The 22295-nt window shown below is 40.7% G+C and overlaps 1 protein-coding gene across 2 annotated transcripts in view; it reads left to right on the plus strand.

Moving 5' to 3' along the window:
* The window catches only part of slc4a4a (solute carrier family 4 member 4a), a 54784-nt gene that overhangs the window by 12197 nt on the left and 20292 nt on the right, over window positions 1-22295 (plus strand). Inside the window, exons 5-8 of one of the 2 annotated variants that reach the window (XM_041936903.1) lie at window positions 10345-10480; window positions 12826-12986; window positions 15209-15388; window positions 18752-18828. In XM_041936903.1, the coding sequence (XP_041792837.1) occupies window positions 10345-10480; window positions 12826-12986; window positions 15209-15388; window positions 18752-18828 (554 nt within the window). The remainder of the gene's footprint in view (window positions 1-10344; window positions 10481-12825; window positions 12987-15208; window positions 15389-18751; window positions 18829-22295) is intronic. The other variant, XM_041936904.1, reaches the window with a different exon arrangement.

The following is a 22295-nucleotide window of genomic DNA, read 5'->3' on the forward strand; positions in this document are numbered from 1 at the left end:
AGAGTAAGACCAGCTCCTACTCATATTAGCATTTTTCCCTGCTATGTTCATGTCAAGGTTGGATGGTTATGAAAAGTTACATTTGACTGTTTAAATTTGTTTTTCTGGCATTTCTCAAATCATTTTATGTCTGGAACATTTTTACCTCAAGGCCTTTCAAAGCTATCAAGATGAAACAACATGAGAAGGGAACATCATGCTTGGATTTATGTGCTTAACGCTTCATAAACACATGCTCATAGACATAAGGGGTCACAAGCCGAATAGGATGGGAACCACAGATTTACACCTGAATTGTGGTGACAGGGTCTTTTGGTAACAATAGCATGCAGTAATTCCGGAGAAAAACAGGATAGAGGCTGATTCTGTGATTACATGGGGTCCATGTATAACAGTAGTCCTCTCTAAGGCTTAAAATGTCCTTGCTTTCAATCAAATGCACTAATGTGGGAGGCCACTCCCATTTCCAGTGAAGCCTGCTTTCACATGAAGTGACAAGAGGACCAAAATATGCCAGAACTGGATTTACAGTGTGTACACATGAGTTGATGTGGGGGATTTTCTTCAGGACATAAATCCAGATGCAAAATCAAAGCTACAGAGCGATGCAGTGCTTGTGACCGTTTAAAGCCAACCAATGACTCATTGTCACAGGTTGATCATGTCCAAGAGCTGTGAGCACTACAACCTGAGTGATGTTCACTTCACACATTTGTTCAGTTTAATAGCTTTTAGAGGCCTGAAGGTGAAGCTTAATTTTGTGTAGCATTTGTTAGTTGTCTTGCAACCCCTCAGATTTATTCAGCAATCCCTTGGTGGGTCTCTACTCTCAGACTGGGATAAGAACTACTTCAGTACAAAAAGGTATTAAAGGACACAGGTGACAGATGATGTAGTTTTCAGTTGTTCATAGAAATTTGAGGCTAATCTGACTGAACGACCTTGACGATGGTTCTTTACAGCCGGTAGCTGTAGAGTGGTTGTCTGTATTTCCTTTTTGTAACAGATTTCAGGTTATTTGTCCTTGTTTTACCTCTTTGAAGCCTAACACCAGCCCTAACCCTAAATCACAATGGGTGGTTATTGAGCCTTTGCGCTGACCATGCAGACATTGCAGTTGTACTCGCCAAAGCTAATGGATCGTATCCGTGGGGCCATGAAGGCTGCGTTCTGGGTGGGGTAAAAACCTGCTGTGAGTAAACAGCGTCGCGGTTACTCTTCAGCCGTGCCGGTTCATTTGCTCACACTTGGTTTAAGACGATTGAAACTGCTGCCTGTATTTGGAGCTGCTTCGGATCATAGCCTGGAGCACGTTGTCGAGGTTATTGTTTCGTAATTGTGGTGGCGGTTCGCAAAGTCTGACCTTTCTGTTGGGGTCTTTCATTCGTTAAGTGCATATTTTGTGATTATACATGTTTGAAGATTACAGCTTGATTGTTTCTTCTTATCTATATTTAGATGTACACTCCATGAATTGTTGCTGATGTGATAAACCAAAAGAAATGAAGAGAGACATTTTCCAGATCATGCAAATATTAATATTTCACTCAACATTGATAACAAAACAAAAAACAGAAACCCAGCAATGCATATAAGCAGACTTAAAGGACAACCAGTGTGTGTGAAGTTACCTACATTCAAATTACTTTTCTTCTTTTGTACCTTTGTACTAACATTTGTGATTCCTACGAAATTCAGACTCAGATCGGGAAACGTGTGGAACCCTACTCACCTCGTTGTGTTTACAGCAACAGTGGTAATTCTCCATTCATGGAAAAAGGCGACTCCGCTGGCAGCAGAATGTGAGCGCTGACGTTTTGTTAACAGTCAACACTGCTTTATTCTGCTGGTTCATATGGCTGAAGTAGCATAAATGCTGTTTTTTTGTACAAATCTGTCATGGAATTAAGGTGTTCATGAAGTGTGCAGTGACATGGCATAACACAAACAGAGAGCACACAGTACAATTGGTATTGTTGTACAGTCATCGGTTCATTTGCTGTATTGTATGTAAACAGATGTTTGTACAATTCGTATTCCATTTGATGTGAACCATTAAGTACGCTGATGTCACTGGTCCCTTTCAAGGTTTTTTTTTTTTTTTTGCAGAATGTAGGTGCTATCATATTAATAGACTGTGGCTTCTTCTGACAGGGGAAACTATCAGTAGAATAGAACATTTTCAACATGTTCTATGCATTGACTGAGACTCCAGGCACACTTATATTAGCAGATTAAATGATAAAGAGAAGCTACTGTGATGCGAATAAACAACACACAGCTGTGACTGTAAGTAGCACATCCTCAGCAAAATATAAACAATTCCTCCTAAAATAAACGGTTTGTGTCTGAGCCTACCTGCAATGTGCTGGGACACACTGGAGTTTGAGTTGAGATAGAAATAATCATATTGGCTGAGTAAAACCAAAGAGGGCAGAGATTAAAAAAAACTCTGTTACAGTTAGATGCATCTGTTTTATGTTGGATGGCAAAGATTTTGAGCGCACATACCATCAGGCAACATAGCGGTTTGGCAGTTTCCAGTGTTGCTGATAACAAGTGCAATTTCCACACTGAATTAATCTCCATTGTGATAAACAGAGCTGGTCGTGCAGGGTGACTTTGGATTGAATCAAAGGGTTAGAGAGGGCAACAAACTTAAATGAAAACGATTCCATATTAGAAAAGACAAACACGAAGTGTCTCAGTTATGCACTGTATAAATAGTGGATGGAGCTTCCTGGTCTGAAAAGTAAAGCCTTTAGGTGCCTTAAACCTGCATTCTTCCTAATGGCCAGCAGGGGGCGACTCCACTGGTTTCAGAAAGAAGTGTTTGTAAGCTTATGAGAAAATAACCCTACTTCTCACCTGATTTATTACCTGTATTACCTCAGTAAACATTTTCCTAAAGAGTTGATGGTCTCACTTGCTAGTTTCCAGTCTTCCTTACAGCATGGTGTTCATTTTGGAAATTATGCTTCCATTTAGAGAACATTGAGGATAAAAAGATGATAAAGCAGAGAGTGCTTTAGGGTGTGGCTACCTTGTGACTGACAAGTCACATATTTTTCATACCTGTCATGCTTGTTTAGCTTACTGGCCTAGCTGAACTCTCAGGGTCAAACCAGCCATATTAGCTTGAAGCTAGCTGTCAGGGAGGCTATTAGCTATTTTACTGACCTGCCAACATTGTGAATGTCACTCATTTCCATTTAGATTTTTAATACAGAGTTATTATTCCAGTCAGTTTTTCAAACTTTGCTTTGAAAAAAATAGTTACTGATTTGAGCTATAGAGCAGCTCTGCATTAGAGAAATGGTTGTACGCCTAAAATTCAAATCTGCAGGCATCTGTCAGCCACGCAGAAACTGACAGACATGCATGAGACCTTGTGTCCTCCTGTTATTCACTGCCCTCCTTTGGTTACTCTCTCTGGGACACAGGGCCACCCCCCCCCAGGGAAAGGCCCTTGTCTGTTGTCTGGACTAAAATCCTCTTGTTTGGTCAGATGGACGCTGCAGGGACTGCAAGTCCATCCTCATGGTTACATGTGTGTCCACTGCAGGGCCATTTGACCCCTGCTCACTCTGATGAGCATGTTTTTTTTTTCCCCTCCTCTTTTAAGTAGGATCAAATGTTCTCTCAAAGTGGATTAAAAAGATTACTTAGAAACCTGGTTCTTATACAAATGGGTTTAATTTTCTCATGTCAGAGAGAGCAAGTTAAAATTGCTGTGATGTTTTTCTTTTGAATGCGTCTCCAATTGAATGTTCATGCTTCGCTGGCAGGAGTCCTGCTCCTCTAAGAATTCAAAGGATAACCCTGAGATTTATGGAGAGGTTCACAATTGATTAGATGAATGGAAAGGTCGAGGTAGAAACCTGGCTGTTTTCCTTCTGGTTCTTGAAAAGTTGACATTTTGGAGCTACCCGCATCACATGGCAACAGTAATATGAGTTGCATCCCTCAATATTTACAGCTGTCGCTTTTAAAGTAAACTATTATTCCCTTTGAAAGCTTTTACACAATGCTAGATATGCTCCACAGGGCATTGGCCTTCCCTGGATGATTCTGGTTGGTGTAAGAAATTCATTAACATCTTTTTCCACACATCACAATTGATAGGAGGGTCTGTAAAACCGCCTGTGCTTACGCACTGTAAATGATGTGGAAATACGTAGTTCAGGACTTTTGAGACTAGTTTATCCACAGAGGAACAGACTGTTGGAGATATCCTTCAACCTTGTAAGGAAAAATAAATGATATCAGTAGAAATCTTCTTAAATCTTCTAGCCTTATTTTTGCTGCAAACAGCCAAGACAATTTTAGACATTTTAAGGGTTTAAGACAAAGATAATCAATATTCTACCTCATTCTAGACAATGATGTGGAGAAAGTTGCATGAAGATTTCAGAGCCTGCATCATTACCTAATAGACGATAGGAGATGCACAGCTAAATTGTACCTAGTTTTGGTCCACCTGCCTCATCTAATTTACTTCAGTAAATCAGACCTTACTTTTCAAAGGGCTTTTAGCATTAGTCACACAGTGGACATGACTGAGCACGAGTTTGTTGCCATCAGTGGAAGGTGGTTTTGTGGTTAGCCAAGTTTGTGAACACTGCACAGCGTGCAGCATGTTTGAGGCTGTGGCTGTGGCCCTTATTCAGCGTCTCATGGTTGTGTCTGATGTATTTGGACTGCCTTTTCATTTCCTTCAGTTAGCAAATGTTGTATCATCAAGCACTTCCTCTGATTAGACTTAACACTTCCCTGAGGATATCGATCCTGATCTGTTGATTCTGCCTAGCCATGAGGTATACAGTAACATCAACAGTTCTTTGATTTGCTAAACAGATCACTACCAAAGGGAGGAAAACAGCTTTGCTGCAAACATGAATGAGAATCAGTCCTCAGTAAGAGAAAGTGGCACATAGTTCATCTCATGCAAAACTCAGTCTGAAAAAACAACAATTCCCCAACTGGTATGTGTTTGAATATCTTATTTTAATCTTTGAACACATTTTGATTGGATTTAGATCTCAGCACGACTGTCCTCTGCTTATACCTTTGTCCCTGCACTGCTGTAGTTCATGAGATTAGTCCTCTAATTATTTGAAGACATTTGATTGTGTGGTGCGTGTCCCTCACTTCATCACACTCAGGTTTTTTAACCTGTGGCCAATCTCAGCTGATGTTAGCTAAGTCACCTTTCTGAGCCAGCTGCGCTCACTGTTACGCTATGTTTTTGCTTTTCAGAGGTTGTTTCAGTGAAATCAGACGTAAACACACAGGACTTTGTTAAGAGGTGTTTGATTCATGACAATCTTGGGAAGTGGACATGTGTTGTGTTGTTTGTAGTAAAAGCACAGAGAATACGTGGTTGCACTTTCCGTACACCTGCAGCAGTCATTTCATCTCAGGTTTGGCCGCCCAGCTGGTATTTGTTACGTTCTCATCAGAATCTGCCCACCTCAGCTATCACAACAAAATACCAGAGCGTGATGGTCTGGGTATAAATACTGTGCTTTCAATGAATCACCCTCTGGGTGTTACTCTGCATTCAGCTCAATCCCCGGTCGCTGCCTGTGTGCTAGCTGCCCTGCATACTGAATGTCAGACTTGGTGGCATGGAAAACATTTCCTGTACTCTCTGTGATCCTTTGCTTTGAATGAGGCGACGCAGAGTTGCATTATCATTGCATGTACAGTCACAAACAATGGCTGTGCTATTAGATCCCATGTAGCCATTTACTGTGCCGAGTTTTTCAAAAAGGTCAGAGGAGATGGAAGGTATTTGTGTAGGATGCATGTCAAGAGTGGGACTAAACAGGCCTTTAGTGGCAGCCACACTAAGCTTTCTGCCGGGCAGCGGGCATTCTTCCTCCATCCCCTATCCCATGAGCCTCTGCTGCAGAGACAAAGTCCTCTTTGTATGCCCATGGCTCTTGGCTAGAGCACACAGAGCTTTGAAATTGCGTTTGAACGATGGGATTTTCTTTCGTATCCCTCCTTTTCGTGCTCGCTCTCACCCCTCTTTGCTTTACACTCGGCACTGAACCTCACCCCCTAACCCTTCTCACCCACCCTCCCACCTTTCTCCTCTCTTAGCAACTACTTGAGTGGGACAGTATTGCATTGACACCAACACTCTGCTTGAGTTTCTGCTGGAGAGCCTTGATAGGCAGCATCAGGTTCTCGTGAGAAATTAGAAAATCTCTCTTGGGTAAAATCTGGATAGTTACTTATAACTTCTAACTTGCTCCTTTCTAATTAAAATATAAAAGCTGTAGTTTGAACATGTAGAAAGGCACAGGAAGTAGCAGATTTCAGCTGTAAATGCTTGGGGCCAGGTAGCTTTTCCTTATCTTTTGCCACAATTTATTTCTGCTAAGATAATGCATTTCCTTGAGCAGGATTTAGAGATGTAAAATAACAATGTAGAATTTGTGTATGATGACAGTTGTATTAGTATGATAAAATAGTCCATGCTGCTGTTTGGAGAGAAAACATCTTGTTTTTTTTATTAAACCTTTATTTTACCAGGAAAATTGGCCCATTGAGATTAAAAATCTCTTTTCCAAGGGGGTCCTGGCCACATCTTTACTCCCCTGCATATACTGTGTTCCTTGACCGCATCTATTTTATTAACTGTATGCACACTGAAGGAATACAGCAGTACAGTGGGTGCTCTGTGTGAGTCTACGTCCCTGAAGCCGTCACCTTGCACTGCTTGCTATTGTTTGCATGTGATTTTGGCCATATAGGTATTTAAATCTTGTTTTAACTGTTTACTGTCATCAGCGTAAATTGCTGTGGATATTTAGTGTCAGCTAAACGTGTGAAACGCACGTGGAAATTATTCCTCATAAGGTGTTATCAAACAGGTTGCGGTGACTTAAGCTAGTTGCAGCCTGTGGAAATGTGTGTATGTGTGTGTGTGAGTGTGTATGAGTGTGTGCCAGCAGACAGTTTATCCCCCACCTAGTAATCTTACAGCTGCTCGTCTGGCTCATACCTGCTGCTGTTCTTACTGTGCTGCAGAAAACACAAAGGGGGGAACTTCAAGCCTTCACCTCATATACTGTTTGGCCACTTATTGCAAAATGAATGAATTAATGACTCAATGTGGTGGGTGATTTAATGTTAAGTGTTGCACAAGTGTAAATGTCTAAATTCCACCTGCAAAGTATAGTCCAGTGCAAGACTCAGCGCTCACAGTATGTTAGCCTGGATAATTGTCCTCCCTCTGTGATGCAGGTATTTGACTGAATTCTTCATTTAAGAGCAGAATAGCACAGTTCCCTGTATTTCCCTTCTTACCAGGTGGGTGGTCACTCTGCCAGAGTCTGCTGACCATTTCATTTCTCTGGTTTTCTATGGCAATTTTATTTTATTTTTTTTAACTTAAACTTAAATTAAGAGTCAATTGAAACACAGAATAACTGCATTTTTACTCAGAAAAATGATCAAATTCTAATATTTAATATCTACATTCAACACTGGTGCTGCCGTATTAGCAGACAGTTATGCAATCAGATCAAGCAGCTTTGTTATTATCGCTCACATATTTACACACACACAGGCACACATACACACACATTTGTGCTTCTGCACTTGTGAGGACCCTCAGTGACATAATGCATTCCTGAACCGAATTATAACCCCAACCCTGAAACCAGGTCTGGAAAGTAGATGTACAAGATCAGACAGAAATATTCCAGCAAGTTTGACCAATAACAAAACAATTAAACCTGTAAATCTGTAAATCTGTATGGTTAGTTTATAGTATAGTATAGTTAGTATATTTTATGTGCAAACTAATACTTCTATCCAGTTAAGACAAAATGTGATGGAAGTTGCAAAATCTGTGAACATGAAGTTTTAAATGAGCTGATGCAGGTGTTTCTGTGCTTCCTCTCCTTTAAATCACAGTTCCTTCTCCTTGAGGTTCACTGAATAAACCAAAGCTTACATGCATGAATAAGGTGGAAGTAGAGAGCGTATAGTTTGGTGACTTCATGGAATTCCCAGTGTGGCTTCAACCACCTTTAACATAAGCAGAGGTCTAATCATCCAGAAAACACCTATGAAGCCATCTAGGAGCTGGTTGAACAGGATGCTCGTAAATTCAAACTTATCTTACTTCTAAAGTGAATGCTTACAAAGTAAAGTGTTATGCCCGACTAAATTAAAAGGGATTGCATCACACAAACTACTCATGCAGAGATTAGTTGTTACTAAACATTTACCCACTAACTGCCAGGTATAGCCATTGTGTAGCTAACTCAACCAACTGATAAAGGCCACATTAACTTGCTAATATATGACCCATTTATTGTGAAGATTAAATGAAGAGTAATTAAAAAAGAGATGATATTGCATACAGTCAACATATCTGACCTGAAATGTGCTAAATGCTGTTTAATAATGATGTGTGCATGAGTGTAGTGAAAGGAAGCAGAGACACCCTGAAAAACAGCCGTGTAAAATGTTAAATTTAAAGTGCAACAAAAGACCACCATCACCAATGTGACCGCCACGCACATTGTCCCTACAGCGGAAACAAGCAGCCAGACTGAAGCATGATCACTTGCAGCAGCTAATTAAGAGGAGTGAGGAGTCAGCAGTCAATGGCGATATGAAGCAGAGCCGTCCATAAAACCGTGAATCACCTCAATCATGAGAGGTCCTTCAGCTTACACTTATAAATGTGCACAAAAACGGCTGATGGGTCCAGAAGTATGTGAGATTATCTGCGGACACAGACACACACACGCACACACACACACACACACACACGACCAAACGTGTGATCCCCTCCAGGATTATGTGTGGTGGCAATAATTGCTAAAATTACATATATTTTGTCCCTCTAAAACTGTAATTTTTAGAAGTTATACTAGCTTGTGATTCTACAGTGACTTCCTGTCTACATAGTTCATTGCTCTTGGTGCTATAGATGGTTCCTAGCGACACATTACATTCCTAAAGTATCCACTGCACATTTCTTAAGTTTTAATGGTGCAATCTGATTTAATAAATCACAAGTTTGAAACTGTATTTGCCAAGACCTTTGGAAGGACTTTATGTTCAGACTTAGTTATGGATTTATGAATAGCAGGTGCAACCCAAAGGGCCTTGAAATGGAGATAAGCCTTTATTAATGGTATTTAGTTACACCTGTGCTATTCCTGCTGTGATAAGTCAAGATATCTGTTGGCTGAGGTTTGGCTGGGCGGTGCTCGACTTCAGATCAGATGAAATCATGGTACATGGGCAATGCTGGAGGCTCCGTAAACTGTTTTTAAGTTTAATCTTTGAAAAAGCAATTTCACATCGATCTCCATCATGCAACATGTGCACAAGAGCAATTTGCAGCGTTGATGCATTCTGATTCCTCAGGCAGAGATGCCATAATTTAATTTCTGTGAGCCTTTCCTGGAACAGGCTGCAGCTCTAATGATGCGCTGGTCTTGTGTAGCTGTTTGCTTGTCTGACAATAATCTTTGTGTGTAGCTTTCTACATGCATGGGCCTGCTTTCATGAAAAGAGGGTAGTGAGTGTTTGTGGACTCTCATTCAAAGTTCAAACATTGTTTCCACTTGTTGCAACGAGCTGTGATGGTGTCGACCACTTACAGCATGTTTGAAAAGCTATGAAAAGTATAATTTATGTATCAGTCCTGTTGAAATTCTGTTTGTGTTGCTCTCTAAATATTCAAATGAGAAGACAAGGGAAGGAAAGCCAAGCCTCTGCTGAAGAATAGGCCAGTTTGTGGACCATTTCCTAATTGTTAATGAGGGGCTCCAGGGCAGCTTGCCAAGGCTGGAGGGCCAATGGCGAAGGCCTATTTGAACAGAGGGGGCAGAGAGGGAGAAGGGGCTAGCTGTGGGGACACTGTCACTGAGGGGACCCCTAAACCCCATCGGCCCCCTCCTACCTGGTTCACAAAGTGCTGGAGCAGGCAGCTGAGAGCGACTGTCACTTCCACCCGAGACTTTAATGAGGGTCTAGCTGCAGCTTTGGGACTCGGTGAGCTTGTGTCGCTTGCCGGCTGCTATCTGAGGAGCAAACCCTGGGTCAGCTGATTTGGAGAGTAAAGAGGGGTCACAGAGTTTTTTAAGATGTCCAACAACAACAATAACCAAGAGGAGAAAGAGGAAAAGGAGGAAGACACGGAGGAGAAAAGAGAGGAGGTCATGGTGAAAATCCCACCACCACCTTCTCCTCCTGAGGTCAACTTTAAGGGTCCAGCTGAGGAGGGGAAGCCAGCGCCCAAACCCTTGCCCAACGGGCATCAGTGCCAGCCTATGAACCGCAGTATTTTTCCTCTCTCCACAGTCTCACCGGCAGCCGAGAGAATCCGCTTCATCCTCGGAGAGGAAGATGACGGCCCAGCGCCTCCACAACTCTTCACTGAGTTGGATGAGTTGCTGTCGGTGGATGGACAGGAGATGGAGTGGAAGGAGACGGCCAGGTAAGCAACTCAGTCTCAGACTTGGGGCTTCCTCTTGAAGTTCCTGTATGTGCACCTTTGATTTCAATGATGTTTAGAAAGCTTCTCCATTGACTCTCACTCATTTAAAAATGTAATACAGTTGATTATTTTTATTTTGAGGATCCAGAAATCTCCCAGTTTACCTCAAAAACTGTTATTTTTGTTCTTTAGATTGTTTTAAACATCCTTCCCACAGGCAAATAACTGAACAAACGTTTCTAAACTCCAGCTAATGTAACAGTATCACATTAGGGAATCTGCTGTGTGCTTTGAATTCGGAGCAGCATAAAAAGCGAGCACGCAGGCTTTCACAGGTTTCTCCTGTGTGGCCCACTAGTGGGATGGGATGGGATAGAGATGGGATGATTGTTTATGCATCATTAGCGTTGGATGAGTGAAGCTCTCTCAGGGGGAAACTGGATTCCTGGGCTGCTGTTTGAGGCTCCAAATGAGTTGATTTGTTATCCTAACCTCTGACCAATTGTTCTGCAGATAGAAGTTGCATTTTGGTTCACTGTTGGTTGAATGATTTTCAGAGGACCTCTGCTGTCACAGTCTTCCAGTATACTTTAAAAGTTTTACTTTTACTACTACTTTTACTGAAACACAGGAGGGCTTTACGAGGCTAAGCTTTTATTTGAGTTGAAAATGATACAGAAATTTAGTCTTCTCCAGGATTGATATGGACAGATGATGAGTTTGAAAAGGTGAATTCAAAAGGTGACAATAAAGCTCATCAGTCCTGCAGAAACCTACAGACTGGGAGGGGTGATTAAGAGTTTAGCCTGGATTGGATGAATACATGTAAGTCAAAAGGCAAATGAAGTGCATCATGCCCTTTGACACTTTGGACTTCTTATCATCATGTCAACCATCAGGGGAAAACACCTAATGATCAATAACAGACCAAAATTTTAACTACCTGGGATTGTTTTCAAAGTGCAAGGTAGATTTCATTTCATTCATTTCATTCTCTCAATACACATTATTCAGTATACAGAGGAACACAATTGTGTTCCTTCGGTGCTACAGTTTACACAGTAACATACACAATACTATGGTGAAACATGTCCACAAGAAAATATTTTTCTTCTCATGAGAGCAGATTTCCCTGCAGTCAAAAGTTCAAGTAGAAGAAATCAATGACAGATGATGAGCGGGGTTAAAAAGGTTAAAATAGGACTACAGTTCCAGACCCTTCAAGAAGAGTCAGTTGTTTGTTTTTTAAGATTCACTGACATATTGCTTATAAAAGGTGAAATAAATCAATCCTACATCTTAAATGTCTAATGTATTATTCTGCAAATCGCTGCAGAGACTGAGACCGGGGAGCTCAAAATGAATAAAACATGTCACAAGTGCTGGGCAGTGCAGGCTGCTTGCCAAGTGCAATTTTGGCAGTCAAACTGGCCAAATAAAGCCCTGGTATAGAAATAACTGTTCAGTACCAGCTTAGTTTCTCATCTCTGAGACTGACAGAGGGGGAAGGGGAGTGATTAAAAAATACACAAAGAAAGTAGAAATGATAACACTGCCTCTGAATTTAAGAACAGATCACGTTACCTTGACCATAAACAAAAGAACTTATACCTCTCTCTATAACCTCTCATGTGAAGCTACGCTCCAATTTCTTTCCCATCAATATTTGCTTTTTCGGCTGGCCAAGACATTTTTGTTTAATTATCAGTACTTTCCACCGCGCATCACTGCCCTCTGAAGTTTATTGGCCTTTTCATTAACCAAATATACAGTGAATATCAGCACGTTACGTGCCACTGGGTACCTGACATCATTCTCATTAACTGACGTCTTCATGTCTTTATATATATATATATACATTTTAGACCTGTTTCCCAATGTAATGATGTAACCTCAACACTGTATAGACATACTTATGACCCATGTATGTATTTTATTCGTAGTCACATATTAAATGTGAACAGGGGTGAGTTGCCTGGGAAATTTGACATAAACTCTAACGGTCGTGGTTGTGTGACAAAACTCCATACAAGCACTCAAGAGACTTTTTATGGTTTAGGAATGAACTTCAGTTTATTTTATTATTTGTATTTGTATATTGGGCTTTTTGCATGTTGATATATTGAGCAGTCCTTTAATGTAGCTTGGTGTCCCACAAGGTCTCCATTTGTTGGTTAGTTCATCATTCTTAAATGTACTGAATAGCACTTCCACATACTATAAGCACTTAACCAAGATTATGGCATAAAATGTATTAATACTGAACCTTGTTTGAATGTTTACATGTTCTGTTGTTGCCTGTAACTTTCCCACTTTAATCTAGTCTGTCTTTTACATCCCTCCAGGTGGATCAAGTTTGAGGAGAAGGTGGAGAAAGGAGGTGAACGCTGGAGTAAGCCCCATGTGGCCACGCTGTCCTTACATAGTCTTTTTGAACTGCGGACGTGCATAGAGAAAGGCACCATCATGCTGGACATGGAAGCTTCCACTCTGCCTCAGGTTGTTGGTAAGTTGCCCACTTGTCACTTGTCAACTTATCTCTTTAACAAGATAAATTGCAATTAATTGGGGTACAGCTAATTGAGCTTTTGCTAAACCCCTCCTCCGAGCAGCAACTGTCCAATCATAGCTTAGTTGCTGTAGCTAGGCTCCAATAGGCCTGAAAAGCTTCTGTACATGTTGATGTGGAGAGCATGAGGCTCTAAGAAGACCCAAACTCTGTTTCTCAAGAGTTTGGAAGGTGGAGTCTTTTTTGTAGTCTTTCAAAAACCTAAAACACAAGAACAAACATGTGAGTAATAGATTAAACTTTGTCTTTATTTGCTTTGAGGTAAACAGCAAATGTTAGCATGTCTGGCTAACTAGCTTACGACCATTGTGGGGATGTCATTAGCTTTCTATGTTATTTTGTGTCACAGTTGCGTTAAAATATCTGTTCAGGACTGACACAGCCGCTGTTTCTGGATCTGTGAGCCAGGATGCAACTAGTAGGCAAACTAGCTCTACACTGAAATACACAAATACTGCTCCCTTAAATACATTACAAGGATCAACAGCTGGTGAGGATGCTGATGTTATACCTGGGACATGTAGCTTTAGTCTCAGTGTTTTAGCATTGTATCATGTACACAGCCACCAAGTACATATTTAAGAGCCTTTTAGTCAGTTCTCGTTTTAAAATGTGTCGTATGGAAATGTCAGCTAGAGACAAACTTCTCAGTTGACTCACGGAGTTCAAGCATTAGCATTAGCTTACATTAGCTAGCAACACTTATAAAATTTGCGACTGAGAGTCATCGTTTTAGTTGACAAATGAGAAAATGAGAAGCCTGCTTTTGTTTGTGAGGATTTGAAGGCCAAGTGTTTCAGAAATTTCCGGGAATGTCAATGGTAAATCTGCCACTATTATGACAGCTAACTCTGATATGAGCAATGCCAATGAAAAGCTTGACAGGTGTAGCAACAGTAACTAAGGAGGGCGGGGCTTAGGGTTGCAGGAAGTACTCTGACATTGTTATATGCAGTAAAAAGTGATTAGTTGTTGGGTTTATGAAGCACATGATCTTTACACTCTATTTCCAGTGAACATCACAATTATATTGTAATTAAGTAATTTTTAGGTTTCAAATCTTTATTTATACTTTTTTTGACATTACAAAACATTATCACTGATGAAGGTCAGCACCTTCCTGCCTGTAATACAGGAACCCATCTACCAGTTTGATTTGCTCTCTGATGTACAGGACATTAAGAGCTGGTCTGTAGTGTTGCGTGCAGGTTTATGGATTGATGCATCACAGAGGGCACACAAGTTTTTTTTTCCTTACCCTTCTTTCATTTACAGTAAGAGTTGCAAAAGGCTACAGCTCGCTGAAGTCCAGCCTATACTGTGCTTTACTGTATATTAGAACAAAGAGCGACTCAAATAGTAGTTTGTAAATGGTCACACAAAAACTTCCTAATTTGAGGACAGTCAACCCTTTTCCTTTTTGTCTGCATGAGGGAGCAGGAGGAAGAGTTACCACTTGGAGTGATTAATGTGAAGTAATTGACTGTGCTGCATAGAGTGTACAGTCCGTGCAGAGCTGGGCCTCTTGCTTTGAGGCCAGCCGACCTGACTGATGGGCCATTAACAGCACTACCCCTCCATGAGAGAAGAAAGTCCCCGAGGCTGCTATCTGTCAGCATTCAGGCTTCTGACTTTCTCTTCCAAAATATCCTAGACCTTTTGATTGAGCTATTTTACGATGCCACAAAGACTTTCATACAGGAGCAGTACGGTCTGGGAGGCACTAATTGAGTCCTTTCAAGACTTTTTGTGTTGCTTTGAGTATTTGCCTTGAGTGATGTTGGTCCTAAATTAAGGCAGTTGGGTAAAATGCTGCATGAAGGGCAAAAAAATAGAACCAAAATTAAAAATGATTTGAAACGACAGCAGAATTTTTTATTTTGTTTATTTGACGAAAAGTTTTTTTTTGGTTCAGTTGTTCCTGGTGTATTTAAAGTGAAAATGCCAAGAATTTATTAATTGTAGCATGTTGACAATGAGGTTTTGCTGGCTTCAAATTGTGACACTAAGTTCAATAGATTTGTGGTTTTAATCGTGCTCTGATAAACTAATCAATTGTAAGACATGCAGCATGGTCCAGTTGCAAAACGTTTGTATCCCCAGTCTGAAATCATCTTTCTTCTTCCTCTGTCTTCCCTCCCCTCTCTCTGCACCTTCAGAGATGATCACTGACAACCAGATAGAGATCGGCCAGCTCAAAGCAGACCTGAAGGACAAAGTGATGTACACGTTGCTACGGAAACATCGTCACCAGACCAAGAAGTCCAATCTGCGCTCTCTGGCCGACATTGGCAAGACAGTCTCCAGTGCAAGTAGGCTGTTTTCCAACCAGGAAAACGGTAATACTGATGCCAGTTTGGTGCAGTCTTCTTCTTTTTTTCTCAAATGATTTGTGAAAAAACAACAAAAAACAAAATCAGCTATTTTAGTCTTTTAGATGTAGATGCAGTATCTGCATTACTGGGTTGGATTTAGATGTTTTTGTGAACCAAAGTTATGGCCTGAGGTGTGTAGTGAGTTTTCGAGGACTATGAGGAATGCCACAGTGTGCTATAAAGGGCACACTGCTGCCCTCCTCTGCATGAACCCACTAATGTGGCACTTAATAGTCCTAAATAAGTACCAACATCCCCTTAATAGATGCTTAAAAACATTTTTATTGGAGACAGTATCAGAAATTAGGTCTGGAAACCGTTTAATTTGAAAACATTTTGCTACTACAGTGCTACTACTTGCTCACTAATCCTCTCATTCAACTGAAGAGTGTAGATGTGTTTTTATAATTCATTGCAAACATATGTTGTACTCACTCTAACAACACAATGTACTCACTTTAGGATAGTGTACTAACCCACAGATGCATAAGACTTTAAATCGGGTGTGCACCTTATAAGAGCAGGTGGAGCTCGTTTCAAATTGACTTCAGCTGTAAATGCCAACACTAAAGGTCTGAGCTGGTGCATGAATTTATGATACTGGTGAGAAAAGTCCAGGGCCATGACAAATCATAAAACTTGACCCAGTGTTTTGATAGGATATGACTAATAGGGAACTTGAGAGATTATCATTTATGGCAGTTAAAATCCCTGCTGATATATGTTCATATGGCTCTCGCTTCATTCACTTTTCCTTTTGCTGAAATTCATGTTTTATTCACAGCAGAATGTAACACCTTTTCACTCAGGATGGGCTGTCACTTTGCTTCACTGAAAGTTATCCCAGACAGATTATTACAAAGAGTCTGAATTCAGATTCATGCATTAAGCCCACAAAAGTAATGGAAGTTGGCTTAATTTGCCCTTTTAATAGGATTGTAGTAGCTGTACGAAATGGATTTAACATCAGTCTGGTGTATCCTGCATGTACAGCGCACTGACAGTGATTGTGCTACAAAATCCTTTGTTCATGAAGTTGTAATAAATATTGTCCTTGGGCAGCTGCAAATTAAAAACATTGATTTAAAATTGTTTCAAAGTGAACAACGTGGCAGCCCAAACGCACACGCACACACGCACACACACACACACACACACACACTGATATCTCATTGACAAAAACAACACGTGTGTGTGTGCTATGATTGTAACTGACTAGATTTTTCAGTGTGTTGACAATGTCATTAATGTGTTTCCAGCCTTGGGTCCTTGGAAAGACAAGTTATTTATTACCTGATATTAGATTCAGGAAACAAGTTTATGACTCAATCAAAGAAAAGCTGCCTCTGTTCATAATCTGCTTTGTAATGTTCAAATAGAAACTCACACATCAAAGCCTGAGCAGAACTGAGATAAAGGCTTTCGCTAATAATGATTAATTGATTACAACTCTGCGAGGATAAAGTGCATCACTGGCTTTATTAAAAGACAATTTGACTCTTGTATTCAGGTCCAATGACCCAGGCTGCCCTGATTTAATGACGCCGCTGCTCTCACCTCACGTTTTCTCTGTGTAGCTTGTGAAAATCCAGATAATATCACGTTTTACAGATGTTTTAACACTTGCCACTTGATTTTGTTCTCTAACAAATTGCTTATCTCAGTGGGCTTGTCTATCAACTCTCCTGCCATCTCTTCCTCCCATCTCTCTTTCTTCCTTTTTTGCTTCCCTGGATTGGGTTTGATAACCTGCTGCTGCTACTAAAAGCTCGCAGTCCTCTTGAGAACTCTGTGACTTGCCTGTCGGGTCGCATATCAATGGAGGACTTGCAGTCCCAAAGGAGTACCAGCATGGACTGGCTTAGTAAGTTCACTGGGCCCAGTCTACGTTCATGCTGCAGACCACTGATCAGTTCTGAATCACTGCTCCTGTTGCTCCTTTGAGTTTTTACTAAACTGAGGCATCTTTAAAAATACCAAGTAGTAGAAGTGTATTTGGGTTTTCAATTATCGTCCATATAATAACATTCACTCAGCCAATCTGCCAGGACCCCAAAATGATATTTATGTCCTCAGCTGAATGTCAGATGCTTCAGTATCATATCCAATCAATGTGACTCAGAAAAACATTGGTAATTTTCTTGTTGACTCAGATCTGAAAACATCAGATTTGTGTCACATGTAACATGAGAAATCTTTCAGCTGCAGTTTGAACGTAGGCGTGACCAAACTGTAGTGTAAACTGTTCCCACACCTGTCATTCAGACCCCATGTGTCCAGTACAGTAGAACTCATTTTTATGTGCTTTATATAGTAGTGTCATTGACTAGTTTTACATCCCTGTCAGGCTGTTTTTATTTATTTATTTTAAGGGATTTTCTGTCCCCAAACCTTTATGGAAATATTTGGCTAAGACTTGATATTTAATCCCTTAAGTATTTCCTTTAAATTTAGTTGTTTTCCCCCTTTATTATTTTATTTACTCTATACAAGTATTACAATTTCATCTTTTATACTGGCTGCATCATACTGACAAGCAAGTTATTACCCACAATGCTCAGGGGGCAGATGTGTAAGAGGCTACAGTGGCGTCAGAATTTGCGCTCGTTGAGATTTGTCTCTGGACGCCGTCCCTCGTCTTTGACAGCTCGGGGACTGAAGTAAGGTCACGTTCTGCTGTCAGATCTCAGATGCTGGCGTGGACAAGCCGAAACTCAAAGTCAGCAGAGCGTCCATCAGAGTGTGCCGTCCACCTGCACTTAGTGGAGGACATTGATGTGAAACATGGACCCTGAAATGATCAGATATTCTCAACAGTAATGCTCTTGATTATTTTTTACAGAGTAAGGTTGCACAAAATGATTTTTTTTTTTGGTCATCTTAACTAATCCCCCACAAGCTGAACAAGCTTAGAGAGAGAGATGTTTGAATAATATTAATTTAATGACTGGTATAGAATAAAGTGGACCAATGGATGTCTGCTCTTTATTTTGAGATTTGAAAAGTCATTTTGTGGCTGTAGAGCATTAAGTACTATATGAGTGTGCACATCTGAAGTGAGTGCATGCACGTCGTAAGGAATTTGTCCTCCGATGTGCTCCAGCCTTTATGAAGTAGATGAGAGTTTATGGTGAAATCTCTTAACGTTTCTGTGTGCGGTTTGCATGAAGGCCGCTGTTGCTCTATACTTTTTCCCGGCACTGCATGTGGAGCAAAATTTCTGGGCCACTGTCTTTTCTTGGGTCTCTGCCTCCTTTTCCCTTCAGTTCTTAGGTCCTGGTGAAGGTGAAGTTGTTTTAACTGTTCAGGGTTGATGTGTTTTCACAGATAGTCCCACCACAACTCACCGGAACCTGACCTCCAGCAGCCTGAATGACATTTCAGACAAACCGGAAAAAGACCAGGTGAGTCAACACGATGATATAAGTGGAAATCTATTTTTGTTATTCTGATTTCGTCTCTAAATACTTTTGCTGTAGTGTTTCATCACTGTGGTCAACAGGACTGGAGCATTTTTATTTCTTGGAACTTGAAATTGATGGGATTTTATGTCATTCTGCTGGATATTTTGAAATACGCCACAAAGCAGACAGCAGAGACTTTATGATGTGAGGTAAACTCTTATCAAGTTCAGTTTCCTCTGTGAGATTTAAGTCTGAAAAATCTCCACAAGAAATCCAGTCCAGTCACATTTGTGACAGATGAGTCAGTGAATTACCAAGATCATGAGAGAAAATCTCATTCAAATTAGACCTGAATAAAGTTGCCTTCACCAGAGGCTATCAACTCAGGTGTTTGGCTAATTAACAACTATTTTAAACCAGGTGTTAGACTTGATTCACTCACTGTGTGCTCCATTATTCTGAAAATACATTTTTTAAGGGATGATTCAGGAAAAGTCTGACATTTCTTTCAGACTGGAAAACAGAAGTAAAGTGGTGCATTGGTCCAGTCCGGTGAAGGTTGTGTCAATCATTTATCACACTTGACACTGCATTGCAAAGCTAACTTGTTAGCCTGATGTAGCCTCATCTACTTCAGAAGTGGAGAAACCAGTCACAGCTGACTGCCGCTGGTTCAGGACAGAGGAAACATTTTTCAGTTCATATCCTAAATCACTCTTACTTTTTTCCTGTGAGGTTTGCTTGAACCACTGCTCCAGAATTTCCTATTTCAAGTGATTGCATGCCACCTGGTCACAAGTATCTTCACATTCACCATATTTGATTCTTAGCATTATTATTTTAGCAGTGTGTTAATGTTAGTTATATATTTCATTTTAGCTCATTTTTGTTTGATATTTATTTGTGATTAAGTCGTAATGACTTCAGGTCAGAGTTTCCCCCTGTGGAGAAAGTCAGACTGTTACTCCTACGACAGGCCTGGACCACCCTTGAATTTTGCTCTTACGTATGAGAAAATTTGTATTAGAAAACTGGCAAATACCACAAATCTGTGGTTCTTGCATGAGGCCCATTGCTCCACCCGCTGTCGTCATTACCCAACCTGCTGCAGCTGCTCTGAACCTGCTGCGCCCAGACCTGTCAAACTATATTCAAATTGCTTATGTAATATCTCTACTCACCTCAGCATTTGCACCTCAGGTCTGTAGAAAAATCAGAATAAACGTTTCCTTTGATGGTCAGTGTGGAGATTTTGTAGCAAGAAGGGGCAGCAGCGAGGATGACGCTTAGACCGGGGATGTTTAATACAATGAGTAACAGAAAGAGAGAGAAAATGTACAGAGAGAAAAAAAAATCAATGATTAAGTCACAATGGATAGGACACACTTGTAGTCTTCTAGTCCACTTCCACTACAAGTTTATGAGATGCTGAATCTTAGGATAGAGGAGATATCAGAGCTTTTTTTTGTCCTCACTTTTTTGCAGTGCCTTTGAATAGACTTAAATTCCTTAATTCCCATTTCATTTTCTGACCTGAGTGGATTTATGACAATTGGATTAGCAGCAAAACAAACTTTCAGATCAGTTTCCTTTGCAGAAAACTGCTGCTGAAGCGAGTTGGTGCAGTAGATGACCTCAAAGTAGTTGCTTTGATATTTTCCAGACGGGTTACATCACCCTGTGGGCTCCATTGATTCTGATAGTGGAATAGTTAGATTATCACAGTTCGTAGCAGCCATTTGTTCATGTGGTCTCATTCCAGACCGGGCCTCTGAGAGGAGGGAATTAGGTCACGCAGATCCAGTAAGTCCTCCTGTGGGACAGAGAGAGTAGGAAAGAGACAACTGGACAGGAAGCACAGCTCCTGAACTGAAGCTCTTCTACACCCACTCAGCCTATAAATACAGAACTTTCCTCAGTGGACAAGTGGTCATTTCCGCACCGGCCACAGGTCTGACAACGCTTGACGACAGATGAGCTAGAGACGGAGATAGAGAGGCCGGCAGATTCATATTCAAAGAGTGGACTAAGATTAGATGCATAGCTGACTTATGAATTATGTATTAAAATGTGTTAAAACGTTGGCTCATCACTTCTTGCACTGTCCAGAAGGCCAACATTGTGTTGCATAGGTAAAAAGACTTGTCATTATGTTTGCGCAGCCTAATTAGGAAATCTCATTTTAATGGAAGTCCATACTGCAGTGGTTTTGATTTCAAAGGGTCACTTATTCCAATTACAAAAACATACCTCTGCAGATATATAGTCATGCAGATATTTTATTTTTTTTTGCTCAGGTTTTGAGATTCAACATCTTTCCCGAAACAACGTCCAGTAATCCACAAAACAAACTACAACCACAGCTCATTTTACCATAAACTAGTCCCTATGGAAACTGCTGACAACATATAGGGATGGGAAAATATGTCAGACATGTGCTCCAACCTGGGTAAACTCTCCATGACTGTATTACCACCAGGGTTAAGTAAGAACGTGTGTTTTTGGGAATATTGGTGGACTGCTCCTTTGAGGAGGAGGCGGCACTGAGCAGCAGTGTTGTGTAAGTTCACACTTCACAGGAGCAGCTCACTGTCGTACATGTCTGTCTACTTGTCAATGGTGGAGTACATTTACATTTACAAGTACATTTACTCAAGTGCTGTCCCTAAGTACAAATTTAAGGTTTACTTGAGTATTTCCATTTTATGAAACTTTATGCTTTACTCCACTACGTCTCAGAGGCAAATATTGTAATTTTTACTCCACTACATTCGTCTCACAGTTTTAGTCGTTAGTCGAAGTGTTCCTTTATGGGTTGAAAATTCCTGTGAGTTTGACTTCTGTAGAGGGACTTTGCAGCTGTTGGTGAGGGTGCAGAGAGGAGGTCAGTCTCTGTACTGATCTCATATTAAATGTTGCACAGTATGACCTCATGTTTTCTGTATTCAATTGAATGGCCAGTATAACTTAGTTAATAACAACTGACAACAATTTGAGAACGTTTTACACAACAGCAAACTCGAACGCCGATATAATGTTTGTCAGAGCAGCCACATCAACCACACAGTCATCAACATGAAACCAATGCATGAGAACTGCAAGGAGATGAAAATGGAGAGGCGGCGCATGTACGCTAACTCATACCCTAATTTCACACAAGTGCCTCACCGGATAAAATGAAGAAGTGATGGTATTTTATATCCAAAAGGTCAAAGGTCAGCTTCACTGTGTCATCATAATGCTCTACAAAGGGCCAAGAAGAGATTGTGACCATATTTCACATTTGGTCAGATGCTGAACTGGTGGAATCTTGGGCGCCCACCTCTGTGCTGCTGGGTTCAAGATGTGTGTGTGATGTATTCACCTCTTGTAGCTTCTTTGCAGCAGCATCCATATTTGAAGCATTGTAGTTCACCATGAGCTCACTGGTTTTGCTGATATTGAGCTTCAGGTGATTGTCGTTGCAC

Source organism: Chelmon rostratus, chromosome 5 (assembly GCF_017976325.1).
Source record: "Chelmon rostratus isolate fCheRos1 chromosome 5, fCheRos1.pri, whole genome shotgun sequence".
NCBI lineage: Eukaryota > Metazoa > Chordata > Actinopteri > Chaetodontiformes > Chaetodontidae > Chelmon > Chelmon rostratus.